At 37.5% G+C, this 14,978-nt stretch overlaps 1 protein-coding gene across 4 annotated transcripts in view; it reads right to left on the bottom strand.

The window, feature by feature from the left end:
- Positions 1–2,485: 2,485 nt before the first annotated feature.
- Positions 2,486–14,978, bottom strand: part of FBXL4 (F-box and leucine rich repeat protein 4) — a 66,402-nt gene continuing 53,909 nt past the window's right edge. For all 4 annotated transcript variants that reach the window (XM_014868382.3, XM_014868385.3, XM_070496267.1 and 1 more), the window contains exons 7-9: positions 11,347–11,418; positions 7,422–7,734; positions 2,486–3,031 (exon numbers count right to left, since the gene is read on the bottom strand). In XM_014868382.3, the coding sequence (XP_014723868.2) occupies positions 2,868–3,031; positions 7,422–7,734; positions 11,347–11,418 (549 nt within the window). In that variant the 3' untranslated portion in view covers positions 2,486–2,867. The remainder of the gene's footprint in view (positions 3,032–7,421; positions 7,735–11,346; positions 11,419–14,978) is intronic.

The raw sequence follows: 14,978 nt of genomic DNA on the forward strand, positions 1-14,978 counted from the left end.
TAAAGTATTTAAAACCAAGGGTTCTTTACTGTATTATTCATCAGCAGGTACTCTGTGGAATATCTGACTCAATCTTGTGTTACTGAAGCAGTCGGGTCAACGGTGAATTTCCCGTAACCACCATCAGTTATCTTTTGTCAGGTAGAGAAGCTGAATACCCAGACTGGCCCTACCCCACAGCAGTTTGTTGGCTTAGCAGTGGTACTTTTACTGTGACTTTTTGAGCTCAGAGCTGATACTGAAATTTTTCTGGACAAAAAGAAATACCCTCAATCACTATTAAGAGAATGCTGATGGCTTTGGAATTCAGCTTTTGTTGCACACTTGAAAATGTTTTGTAATGACTTCCATCAAAAATTGAAACAGTGCAAAACAACACAAACTGTTATTCCCACTGTATGTAGGATTCATTGGGGTTCAGGAAAAGGCTCCAGACTCAAAGAGAGTTCTAGAGCAGTGCTTCTCAAAGGCAGACCAGCAGCATCAGCATCACCTGACTACTCAGTAGAAATGCAAATTCTACTGCATCAGAAGCTCCAGAGGTGGAGCCAGCAAATCAGTGTTTATACGTGAAACCTACTAAAGTAATTTTGATGACAACTAACACTGTGTGAATCACAAAGTAACCCAGCAAGCTGCTTTGTATACTTCCTGTGCTATCAAAAGGTAAGACAAGAAGTGAGATCTCCATTCTCAGGCGAATTTGCAGCAGACATATTCTCTGAGGTTTCCTCACCTGTAAACGGGAGTAAGTGATGGTATCCATCCTACAGGGCTGTTGTGAGGATGAAGTGAGCCAGTAAATGCAAAGAACAAGAAACAGGGCCTGGCACACAGCAAGCATTAATTCAATGTCAGCTGCTGATTTAAGATAAAAGTACTGCTTCATCCAGTTGGTAGTCAAATGATAAATCTCATCCTCCTAAAAGGTCCACCGAATACAACCTTTAAAATGCTTACATATATTTGTGAGTGAAAAGAAAATCCAAGTGCATGAAGATAACAATGGAAGATAACCAAGATCTTTTCCAACTGCCCCTTGCTTCTGCCATCAAATAGAAGAAAGGGCAGGGCAAACAGGACAACAATTCTCACACAGATGTTTCTTACATGGAGGAGATCATTTTAACATTTTAATATTTTAAATGTCACAATATTACTTTGTATTCTATAAAAGAATAAACACAGTACTACTAGTAATAATTTATAACACCTACATTTTTAAAATTTGACATATTGTATGGCTTAACTCAATAATATATTCTTATTTATTCAGTAAATATTTATTGAATGCCTAGTATTTGCCATACGTATAATTCACTAGCTTAATAACTTTGGGGGGAAAACGCTTTCATATACGTACTGTGGAGAATACCCTCAAGAATTGCCTACAGATATATATATTAACCATGCTAATTTTTTAACTATGTGCTTTTTCTTAAATGCCTATATCTAATAACACAAGAAATTCTAGAATAATGCTGTCTGATATGATAACCACTAGCCTCAGGGGACTAGGGAACCCCCGAAATGTGTTAGTACAAATGAGGAATGTGTTAGTGCAAAAATGTGCTAGTACAACTGAGGAACAGAATTTTTTTTTTTTTTTTTTTTTTGGTGAGGAAGAGTGGCCCTGAGCGACTATCTGCACCCATCTTCCTCTATTTGTCTGTAGGATGCCTCCAGCATGGCTTGCTGAGTGGTGTAGGTCTGTACCCTGGATCTGAATCCATGAACCCCAGCCGCTGAAGCAGAGTATGCTGAATTTAACCACTACCCCCCCAGGTCAGCCCCAGGAACAGAAATTTTTATTACATTTAAGTTAACTGAAATTAAAACAGCCACACATGGCTCATGGCTACCATACTGGACAGCAGAGTTCTACGAGATCACTCTCAGACTTGCAGATGTTAGAACATTTTGCCCTATGTGGGAAAATAAATTTTGTTACATTATACCCTTAATATCAGTTTGGTATTCAAAATAGCCCTGCCTTTTCATGCCACAGAATATTCTGTCTACTTTCTTGGCAGCAGAACTAAATCAATTCACTGTTTAGCAAAACAATGTTTCTTCTTCCACTATAGCTGACTTCTAATTATTTAAGGTGCTAGGACACAGAAAAAGAAAACCCATAAAATCCACAAATAATTCAAGTCTTAAACCTTTCCCTCTGGCAAATTTTTAAGGCATCTGCTTAACAGGTGGAAAGCTAGTTTGTTCAGTAGTTTACACCTTGTTCTAGATTATGCCCATATTTTTATACTGGTATTATCCAGTTATAAAACAGATAAATACATCAGAAGAAAAGTAGAAAAACTAAAAATTTTCAAGTTGAGGAGTTACTGTATCAGCTTAAAACAATAATCTTAACAGATGAAAAAGTAAGACTCTTTTCTCCAGCTAACTCTGACAATTTTGTACATATCAAACAAAATACTGGCCAGGTCATAAGGCTTATTAATAAGGCATCCTTACATGCAGGTGTGAAAAATTCATTTTATTTTGCATAAATATCATGACAGTTTATTGCCCAACGTGTTCCTTTAAAAATAAGTTAAAATGTTTCCATAATACTTTTTTTATTAAACACATAATTATTGATGAAAGCATAATATCACTGATTAACATAAGATAAAAATAATATGAGCCACTCAAAAATTCTTGAAGAAAAGTGCTTGCAATATTTTGTGAAAACATTTGTTTACATTTTTACTTGATTTAATGGACAAATTCATATTTTTCTTTAAAATCTACAAACGTCCTAATTCCCACCATTATAAAAACTAAGCAAAACAAAAAACAAAACCACCCCCAAATAGAACCCTAAAAAAGAGCATTAATTTTATTATAGACTATACATTAAGTCACTGAGTAAAGCTCTTTTTTATGAACACTTTTGGAAAGCTCGCATTGAGTTCTAGCACAGCTCTATTATCAATCTGTGAACAGAAGGACACATCAAGTAAGGAGAGATCTCTACAAGATTCCAGGAGTTTTCTTAAGGATGCTGGACTTACCATTCTTGTCCCTGTTTAAAAAAACAAAATCAAACAAAACACCTTAAATATAACATTTACATAATATCCTGATAAAGAGTCACTTAATTATTTATTGTTTAAAATGCATTTAAAATAATTTGCCTTTTAAAAATGTAAAACATTTCTTTAAACAAAAGCCTTCATACTGAAACAGTCCTCTAAAAAAATACAAAGTGAGTCTTCCCAGCCAACTCGGCATCTAGGACCTGAATTTTGTCACTACTCTATCCACTATCTTCATTCCTGCCTCTTCTCCCTTCCGATCAGCTCTCCAGACTTTCCTATTTCTGTCACCCCAGTTCAAAAGGATTTGCACATCTCAGTTTCCTCAACCCATGGGTCAAATCAGGCAGCAATGCTTACAATGATTCAACCTCTAATTCTGAGCAATTACTGAGCAACATCCCTGTAGAAACTTCTGTTTCAAGCACCCAAGATGCAAAGATGAATAAGACCTGTGTCTGCCTCAAGGAACTCTTGGATCAGAGTTGAAAGCAAATGACTACAACACAAGGTGATCGGTTTTACAGTAAGTGGTGGGTATAAAATGGCACTACTGGAAGATGGACGATGAATACTATTTAGCCCATATTTAATCTGAAGTGATTATGGGCTATTTGGATGGAAGCTAAATTATAGAAATTATGTAAAGCACGTGATACATGGCAGGCACTCACTAGGCTCAGATGATACCGTCAAAACATACCTTGCTTTAACTACAGCTTCACTAGGGAGGAAAAAAAAATCAAAATTGTATTATATAGACACATCTACTGGGATGGGGATTAAAGTTTCTGAAATGTTAACCTATACCTTTTTTTCTGAGAACGCCTTTCTACTCTCCTCTCTGCCATGGGCTCCAGAAGCTGTAACTATACTGTTACCCTATACTGCTGTGATTGGCCCCACACCAAACCAATACAGATTCTCCTGGGAATTTAGAACTGGAATTCAGCAAAGCCTTCAGTGTCCACAGATCCCTTGAACTAAAGACATGGACAACTGGGTTGGGACCGATATATTGGGCCATGGTACCTGGAGAAGGAGACATAAAGGTCCTTGTGAGGGTACTGTGGCTAAGGGCAGGGGTAGGACACAGGGCCAGGGGACAGGTGCCTGAGCATGCAGGATAGGAAAACGAAGGAAAGAGAGAAAACAGCTTCCTTGCCTTTTGATGGTTTTCCAGTCCCTCCTGAGGGCTGACCATAGCTAGCTCCTAACCATGGGATCTGAGAGAGACACCTGTATCTTTATAATAATTTTCTTTTGCTTTTGCTTAAGTTATCCTGAGTGGGTTTCTGTGAGATAAGATCAGAAACCCTCAACTAAGACACTTGGCGATGGGGTGCTCTTCACGTAGGGTTGTGACTGTTCTTTATTTGCCTGTCTGGGTCATTAGAAGCTGAGTTTCCTGATAAATCAGGAGTTCCTAAAGCCTGAGAGAATGCCACAGAAGGAAGCTGGAGACTGAAAATTTAACTAGGCTAGCATCCCCTGTCCTATGCTTCCAGAGCACCCTGCAAAGCTTTTCTTTTGTTATCCACTGATGACACAACTATGTTTTCAGTCAGCTTGATCCTTCACGCAGGGGCCATGTCTGTTTTGTTCACTGACATATCTCCAGTGTTTAAAAGAATGCCTGACACAGTATATGCTCAGTAAGTGTGTAAAGAATGGATGAATGAAGGGATGGTAGTTAATTTCCTAATACTATCACCCTGGTTTGGACCCTCATTAGATGGATTATTGCAGCTAATCTCTCTGATTTTGATCTCTTCCTTCTCCAATTCACCTACTACTTGTTTCCAGATTAATATTCCTAAAACACAGCTCTAAATATATCACTCATACCCCTAATTAAACCCGATAATAGCTCTTGCTTGTTTAATTTTGTGCAGATTCCTCATCCTGGTATTCAAAATGCTCCATGAAAGCCTCATTATTCTAACATTCTAACTCAAATTAGATTGCCTATTCTCTGAACATATTCTGGATTTTTAAGTCCTATGCTTTTGTTTCATTCTATTCATTCAGGCTAAAATGCCCTCCTCACCCTATTTCTTACTCACTTTTCAAGGATATTTTTCAAATACCTATTAACCTTTTTAATTAAGCTTTTCCTTATTTCTCTAATCATATACACTCTCTATTCTTTGAGGCCCACCAAAATGGACTTGCTTCTGGCTTGCATTACAGTTATTTATATATTTGTTTTACTCCTCCTTGCTGTGTAATAAACTCTCTGAAGGTAGGGACTGTATCTAATTCAGCCTTGAACTGATCAGGAAGCATTTTCAGCATGAAGAAGGTATGCCATTTAACACTCAAATGTGCTCATCAGAAAATGACAAATTAAAATAACTATGAGCTTTATTTGACTCAGAATCCTTAAAAAAAAAAAAGGGATTCCAACACTTAAGGATAAAAGGAAACCAAGAAACAACAATAAAAATAAAGAAAATACAGCATAGTAGTTAAGAGCATACATTCTGGTTTAAATCTGGATTCCTTATTAGCCATGAGACTCTGAGCAAATCACTTAACCTGTTTCAGGCTGTCTCTTCAATTGTGGCTAACAATAACGACCTCATAAGGTTGTTGTGAAAATTAAATCAGCTAATATACACTTAGAACAGTATAAAGAATACAGTAACACTGCTATTAACATTACTATAAATTATTATTATTGATATCATTTTTTACTATGCTCTTTATATTTGAAATAAGATATTCCAATATATTGGCATGATGGCTGTCTGCCATCTATAATTAGTTTTGACATACAGATAATGATACTTCCTTGCTCTTATGCTCATGAAAGTTACAAATGTTTTCAAAAAGAAGTCATTATACTTCTTACCTATTTTTCTTTTATGTCTCTGCCAAGTAATTCATAAACTTACAGGCCAAGCTAGGTCACCTGACAACAGACCCCACTGTTCATCATTGTGAACAGTGCTTTTGTTTTAGAATCAGTGTTAGTGATGTCTCTGTGGTTCTGTAGCATCTCTTTTAGACACGAGCTACTCTTCATCTCTAGCGTATGAATCTGGTATTTTTTTCTTTTTTTGGTGGGGGAGAGTTGTAAAATAGATCTTAACCAAAAACACACCATCCTCTCAAATGAAGCCTGATGCAATTAGTGATCCATTTTAAAAGCCCTAGCCGCCTTTCTTCATTCTCCCTGTAAATTCATGACTCCTTGAACTTTGCAAAATATTTCTCTTATAAAAGGTCTAGGCTAATTCCAGGAGAAGGTGGGTAGGAAGGAAGGAAACAAGCAAGGTAAGTGGGTATGCTGTAATGAAAAAACAGTACAGACTGTGGGGTCAAAAACCTTGGGTTTGAACCCTTGCTCTGGCATATACTAACTGCTGGGTTTCAGTACCCTCATTTATGAAAAGACAACGATGTCCAACTCCCTGAGCCATGAAGATTAAGGAAAATACAACACAGATAAGTACCTAGCCCCAAGTGTGCATATATTAGGCAAGAATTTCTCCCTAAATTTTTAGCTTAAATAAGTAACATACAACTATATAAGCAACATCTATAAATGTATCATCAACCTGGACTGTGGAGAGATTTTTAAGTGAAACCACAAACACAGGTGTTGAAATCTCCAGGTTTTCCTTTTGTTCAATGTTTAATAAACAGGAACAGATATAATTAGCACTTCATGGACTATTCTATCAGTAATTAGTAATGATTAGCATTAGTAGCAATCCACTGGTAATAGATTACCAGAGAACACAGTGCAAGTGCTCTGTGGGTTCACAAAGTCCCAGTTGTGTGGGCAATCGTAACTGTGGCATTGCTAGCATTTCTGAAAGTTAAGGTAAGAAGGCACAAAATCTCCCGGGGCTCCTGGCTGATAAATTGCAATAAGGACACAAGAAATCCCAGAACTGGGAAGGATTTTCAATAGACCTGCCTTGGGATAGAACTACTCCTAAAAACTAGAATCATCAGGGATGGAGATCTTCCAAAAGTCCTTAATCAAGTTTAACATCAAGAATGAACTTGAATTCATTTTACCAATGGATTAACTTCTTACCCGGCCTTCATAACAATGGAGACCACAGCTCATATAAGTTCTCACTCTTCTTACTAGAGCAAGAACTAATGGTCATTTAGAGCTTTCTGATAGGTTTAGACTAAAAAATTCTGTTATTGTCCTCACTCTTTTACTTAAATTCATATATAATTACTCTCTATATCAGCTGGCCTGTCTTGCACTTCTGATCAAACCAAACAGTCTTAGTAAGACAAAATTTTTACTGCATCCAAGAAGTTTTTCTTTTCCTTGCAGGAAGTCTGAGATTAGCTTTTATGTCAAAGAAATAGACGTTATCACAAATTTATATATAGTATCCTTACCTAATATGTCCAGTTGCCGTAATCGGGTACAATTACATGCCAGCTCTTCAATGTCTGTGTCACACACAGACCTGTTAGCCGTGAGGAAGAGTTTCTGCAAGTTGGGGAGCTGGCGCGCCAGTCTAGCGAAGCACCCGGTGCTGCTCTGCAGAGTGGGACACCAGCCGAGGTCAAGCTCCTCCAGCAGCAGACACCCAGCAGCCAGCTCTGCTATCCCGTTCTCAGTGATGTTCTTACACCTCCACAGATCCAGAGTGCGGAGTTTTTTGCACTTGGCTCCTATCATGCTAGCTATCACATCATAGTCTTCAATCTGGAAACCAAGAAATTCCAATCTTTCACATATTATGCTCAGAAATGCAAACTATTGAGAGCAAGTTAAGACATTCTTAATCATCTCCTATTGTTTGTTTCCATGTAAACATACCCACATTCTCATTAATACAGATCTGCCCACTCATCTCACAGATCTGCCACTGTTTCATAAAACAGCAAGAGTAATCACTTACTTAAAAATCCATTTAACAGAACTCCAGACAGAGGACGTTAATGAATTGAATCCCAAGGCAGTTGGAACTCCTCAGTCCCTCAGGAAGAATTTGAGGATTCTGCGCTGTTCTTGTAAGCCTCCCATTCTGACCTTGCTGCTGCTACTCATTGAGACGGCTAGTCTCTCCTCTTTTATATATGATGATTAATAAACTGGTAGGTATATAAGATCTCCCTGAGAAGGGTGTGCACTTCGCTAGGCTCTAAAATAGTATGTGAATACGTTGATAGTACTAAAAAGGACCTAGTTTTGGGTTAAATGAGGCATCTGGGGACTGAATATACGACATGAAAATAATTGAGATTAGGCTATGTTCACTGTTGTCAGTTACTGGAGGTGTCACCTGATTTATCTCATGATCACAGGATAAACCTCTACTAATCAAGGAGTAAACACTTCCGTTCACAGGCTTTATATGCTTCAACAACGTTTCTTTAAACAGGTTCTTGTAATTGTTTCATTTGATTTTGTTATAAGCAGGTGTCCAACCTACACCAGAAGTCAAAAAGAAATAAAATAGCAAACATTTCCAATGATTATTTCCTTTGGATCATTTGATTATTCATACTTTCAACTACCATGTGCCAGCACCACTCTCGATGCTAGGAACAACAGGGAACCAAAAAAAACTCTGTTCACATTTTGGGGAAAGACATACAAATAAATGAGCCAAATAAATTCAGAGAGTAGTATGACAATAATAAAACAGGGTGACATGAGAGCAAACAGAGTGTCGGGTGTTGAGGGAGGGAGTGTGGTTGTTGGGATCTCCAGGAAAGAGCGTGGCGCACTTGAGGAACAGAAATAAGATGGGTATGTCTCAAGGCAGCAAGGGAGAGGAAAGGCTGCGAGGGCAGAGGCTACACAGGGCCAGGCGAGTAGGCCATGAAAGGATTTGAATTTTTAAGTACTAAGGAAATCAATGGAAGGTTTGAAACAAATATGATTAACATTAAAACAAAACCAAAAAACCGCTCTGGCTTCTGTCTGGAGCATGGTCTATGGTGTGTAAGAATGGGGGTGGAAGCCCAGTGAAGAGGCCTGCACTAGCTTGGAGATGAAGGGGCTTGGACTAAGGTAGTGGAATTAGAGACATGGACAGATTGAAGGCTATATTTTGAGTAAGAACCAAAGGCTTAGACACAGTGGTGATGATTTCTGAGGTTCTGGTCTTCAGCGCTGTGTATGTAGAATCAAGTAGAAGACCAGGAGAAACAGATTGGGGGAATGGAACTATCTAGGTGAGTGTACCCAAACAACACAAAACCATAGCTTTGATAAGCAGTGCAGCCAATTAGCTTTTTTAGAAAGAAGCAATTTAAAAACTTTACATAACTCATGATTCTGATTGCTATTATTTTGATAGTCAAAAATAAAATATCAAACGAATCATCTTGTCTTTTGGTCAATTAACAGGAAAGAAACTGAAATAAACATGGTACTAAAATATCAACCAAGAGCTGTCCGTGTTACTGTCCTGGTGAACCCTGGACAATGTTTCAATCTTTATGTTAGTGGCGGTTTCGGTAATAGCAGTATTTCTGAACTTCAATGTCAAGTCCTTAAAACCTCATTTCCTGGCAAACAAATATCAATGGTAACAATACTTTACTGGTAACTACATACTTTAATTTAAAAAATAGTCTATTTACCTAAAGTAGTCTTTCCCATAATATAGTACATATTAATAGATATAAAATGAAAAAATGAATTCGGTAGTCAGGTAAAGTTGGAAAAGACTGGTTTAAGCAAAGGCAAACAGTTTCTTTGCTGTAGGACATACCACTGAAAACTCCAGGAGGACATAAGTAGCCTCATTTCCTAATTTTGACCAGGAAGCCCTACTTACCCTCTCCCCAGCCCATAGACATCTTTTATTAAGTTAATATCTTTTAGGACTAATGATCCATGGGTCAACTCTGGAAAATGTTGACTTGAAATACACCTAATTCCAACTATAAACATATATATATAATTCCAACTCTAAAGTGACTGTGGTCAGAGACCTGCTTTCTAGAGAATGCTGCTCCATTTTGAGGGGAGGTAAATAAGAGGCAGAATAAGGTACTTCTAGCCAAAGTTAAATAAGGTCCTTAACAATCTAGAGAGGGGAGGCTAGCAATAAGTAAAGATCCAAGTGGCAGTAATTGGCAGGTTTGTTGTCACAGAAAGTGCCATCAAATGTCACAGGGCCCTTCTAGAAGAGCCACTGGAGGGACCCAATAGAAGCCCATGAAATGGCTTGCTATGGTAAGAATTTGACCATAAGTAAGGAAAACCTAACGCTGAGTTACTGGGCTCCCAAGATTGTTTCCAGAGACAGGAGAGGGCCTGAGCCCATACTTGGGGTTTAATCAGGCTAGCGATCAGGATTAAAAACCAAGGAGACATGGAGATAAATTTGTCATTAGAACAGGCCTCTCTAGCCCACACTGCCAAATCTTGGGGCATCTCTAAAGCCAGTGTTGAGCTCACAAAGGTGCTCAAATGCGATCTATTTTAGGTTGAATCCAAGCATAGGGCACCAGGAGAAATTCTCTGATCTTGCAAGCATCCTGCTTATTCAGGTCTTCCTAAAAAGAGGATGCAAAACTGGAATGGTTTCTGCTTTGAAGGGGTAAGGACTGAAGAGGAATGGACTGCTCCACCGTCAGTTATACTGGGAGATGCATTTCCTGTGAGGGTCCGTATATGTGCATGCACACACACACGAGTTTTATTGTTCCTTGAGTCTCAATAGTATTTACAAGCCATGTAAAAAAGACTTGACTTGTCCCATGAGCTCTTTCAATGGCACATAAAATCGTAATTTTAAATCTGGGAGGACTTTAAAGACTATGTAGTTCAATAGTCCCTGGGCTTTTGGATTTCACAGACCAGTAACATTTCAAAACAATCTGAGTTCTGACATAGGGTGTCCATCTTTTTATCTTACCCAGAAAGAACAGTGAAACAAACAAAAATAAACCTATCTACTATCATCAGCATTTCCAGGAAATAACCTCAGAACTTAAAAACTAAAATTGGCTTTGTGAAAACTTACTGAACTGCTGGCATTTGGGTATGATGGATATCTTATTTTGTAAAGAAATCCAGAGAGGTAAATAGCTTGTCTGAGATAACATCTGCCTTGAGGCAGAACCGAACTCTTTCCACCACACTGTATGCTTTCCTTGCTCTCACAGATAAATAATGTCAATGTTCCACAGACATATTCTCTGATTTAAGAAAAATGCTTGAAAGTGGGGTACACAGTAGTGAACCATAAACCTGAAAAGTTGTGGGTGGGGGCGGGGTGGGGTGGCTCAGGATTAAATTCACCCATGGAAAGAAAGAGAAAAAGTGATTGAGTGAAAAGAATTTTTAAACACTTACCATGACACAACTACCCAAACTGAGGTGCTGAAGCTCTGAGCAGAAGTTCAAAATGCTGAGCAGCGCAGTTTGCTGCCATCAGGGACCACATCAGAAGCAAACGTGAAAAGTGAAAGAAAGTGAAACAAAGAGAAGAGGTCAATTAGACATTAAAGGCTGTCACTGCTTTTCCTGAAATAGAGCTCAAAACCTACGTTACAGACACCACAAATGCCATTTAATGAGTCCCCAGTGCTCCTGCCATTGATTAGCTTGGAGTCAAGGTAATCATTACAAGTCCCCATGTAAGCCGTCACTTTGTATATGGTTTTGCATGCCCTAAACACACCTATATTCCCTCTGACCTCTCAGTTCATTTCCCAGAGGTAAGCAATTTGGAAGTCTGGTTAGGACTGAACAACGAGACAAGCTAAACAACCCCTCCCTCCAAAACACCCACAGAGGGCTGGTGACACTCTGAAGAACAGAGGCAGCTCTGACATTCGCTGATCAGCTGCAGCCTGATGGAACTGCCAATAGAGTCACCCCAAATCAGGACTGTGCTGGTGACTTTAATGTCAAAGGATTCTCTCTGCTGACAAGGATACCAACAACCATTGAGCACCTGTCACTAGCAACATGCCGACTGAAATATACACAATGTGCACTTTCTAGTCATGTTCCTGCCATTTAAGCCCATCTATCCTGCACAATGAAAACGGTCTCACCACTAAAGAAACTGAAAGGGACGCTACACTGCTCCATAACCACGGTACCTAAAATATTTCTAAACAGTCATAATTTCATTTGATAACATGCTTGCTATGAAAAATTGTCAAAAACAAACAGTGAAAACACTCAAATTTACGGTTTTTCTTTTACAAATTGAGAAAAAGACTATCCAAACTTATGTGGCAAAATTTCTTTCTAAACATTTGAACTAAATCATATCTAACCAATTAAGATGATATGACAGAAACTCTGTTTAATCTGTTACAAGTGATCAGAAACAGAAAAGCATCAGTTGGGAAGGGGATGAAGGAGGTGTCAATGACAATACAGAACATTTGTGCAAACTCTAGATAAGATTCTCATTGAGAAAATAAAGTATTTCAGATAAATAAACTTAGTTAAGGCAAAAATAAAATAATAATAGTTCTAATAGGTCCTAGGGCAATACTGGACTTAAGACTGTTTCCCTGTCAGCATTTCTCTAAATTTAAGCAAAAAATAAATGTCTACTTGATTTTATGCTTAATTTTCAACACAACTTATAATATTTACAAGACAATCCCATGTAGCACTCAGAAATCTGACATTAGACGAGGTATACGCACATAAGTTAATTTTCAGATTCTCCAAACTAAAACTTAGCTATTTTAACTTACTACCAGATGGGAAAATGACGTTAGGTTTGTTTTTATTAAAGTACCAGATCCTTATAACAAGGTTATTTTATAAGATTTTCCCATGAGCAAGATCCAGAACATATTAGAGGATGAAATTAAAACAAAATACACACATTTCATTCATGGAACCTGTTTGGTAATTTGTTTTTAAATTACTTACAATGAAGACTTTGAAACAGACAAACAAGTATAGAGTCTAAAATAATGAACATCCATGTAGCCATAACTAAGATTTATCAAATCTTAACATTTTGCCTTCTTTGCTCATCCTTTTCTATTTGTGTACCCCTCCAACCATTCATATACTTCCTCAGAGGTAACGTTTATCTTGACTCAGTGTTTAAAAACATGCTTGAAAATTATGCAAATTTACTATACGTTATGGATCCATAAATAGCATATAATATTATCCCACAGGGTTTTTACATACATGGTATTACAGTGTGCATACACTTCTGCATCTTCCTCAACAGTATCTTTGAGGGATTTGTCCATGTTGATATTCACGGCTTTAGTCCACCAACTTTTTAACTGCTGTATACTATTCTGTTATGCAAATATACAATATACACTCTCATTTGATATTTACTTTAGAGTTTTACCATAACAAAGAATGTTAGACTAAACATTCTCCTATGTGCTTCCCATGCATTTATAGAAGAGTATTTCTCTAGAGCACATAGCAGAGGAAGAATTTCCAGGTGTTTAGGTATGCTCTGACTATTCGATTCTGCAAAATAGCTCTCCTGAGTGCTTGTGTCAACTGATGCTCCCACCACAGTGTAAGAATGCTGGGTCCCCACATCTTTGCCACTGTATAGTCTTTTCACCCTTTCTAATGTCTGCCTATCTGATGAGTATGGAGTGGGATAATGTTCATTAGTATGATTACTAATGGGGTTGACGATCTTTGCAAATGTTTATGGGCCACTCATATTTCCTGCTCTAGAAATTGCTTAATCATATGCTTTGCTGATTTTTCCATTAGGCTGTTTCTTCCTTCTTGACCTGTAGGAAGTCTTTTTTATCCTGGATACCAATCTTTGCCAGTTATATCCATTACAAATATCATCTCTAAATCTGAGACTTGTCTTTTTGCTTTGTTTACAGAATCTTCTGAGACACGAAACTTTAGATTTTAATATAGTCACATCAATCTTTTTTTCCCCTTTATGTTTGTACTCTGTTGTCTTTTCTAGAAAGTCCCTCTTTACCCAAAGAAGAATATTCTTCTATTTTTTTTTAATGACAGCTTTAAAGTTATTTTTTTTTACAGTTGGGTTTTTAACCCAACTGGAATTGATTTTTATACATGGTAGGATATCAAATTTAATTTTTTTTCCTTAAGAATAACCACTTGTCCCTGTTCAATTTATTGAAGATTCTACCTTATCCACTGATTTGTGATGCTTCCTGTCAGAAACCAAGTTTCTGTATATGTGTGAGTCTATTTTCTGGGTCATTTTGTTTCACTGGTCTATTTGCTTTTCCCGGCACCAATCCTTCAGTCTTAATTATTATAGTTTGTAATAAGTCTATAATTCTAGTAAGAAAAATATGCTTTCCTCATTCTTCAAAACTCCCTTAGCTGATTCTTGGCCCTTTGTGCTTTCAAATGAATTTTAGAATCACCTTAAAGATTTTAGTTTACCTTTTTAAAAATAATACAAAAAGATTAGGTTTTTCTTCTTCCTCGATATTTTAATTTACTGGCATTTTATCAATTTCTGTGTCATAATTGCTTATTACATCTGATACCTTCTTACGGAATTTTTCTTCTTTTTGAAGAATATTTTTAATAGTTCTCTTCACGAGTGTCCCTGAGTGGCAAAATCTTAACAACAATCACATTTACCAAGTAGCTAATATGTCAGGCACTGCTGTAAATTCTTTATACATATATCTTCATCCTCACAACAACCCTAGTGTTCATATGTTTAATCTTCACAACAACCCTGTTCAGTCGTTTACTCACTCAATAAATCTTTATTGAATGCCTACTATGTGTCAGGCAGTGTCCAGGCACTGGGATACATCAGTAAACAGAGCAGATAATAACCTTAAGAGATACCATCATTCCCACTACACACAAGGAATTGGAGTCAAGGGAAGGTGAGTAACTTTAGTTTTTATACTTCCCCTGAATCTTGAATGAAAGTTGAGCCAGGCTGAAAACTTTAGGGTAACTATCTTCTCTCATCACTTTGAAAGTATCACTCCATTACTCACTAGCCTCTACTGTTT

The sequence above is a fragment of the Equus asinus genome, chromosome 24, assembly GCF_041296235.1.
Source record: "Equus asinus isolate D_3611 breed Donkey chromosome 24, EquAss-T2T_v2, whole genome shotgun sequence".
NCBI lineage: Eukaryota > Metazoa > Chordata > Mammalia > Perissodactyla > Equidae > Equus > Equus asinus.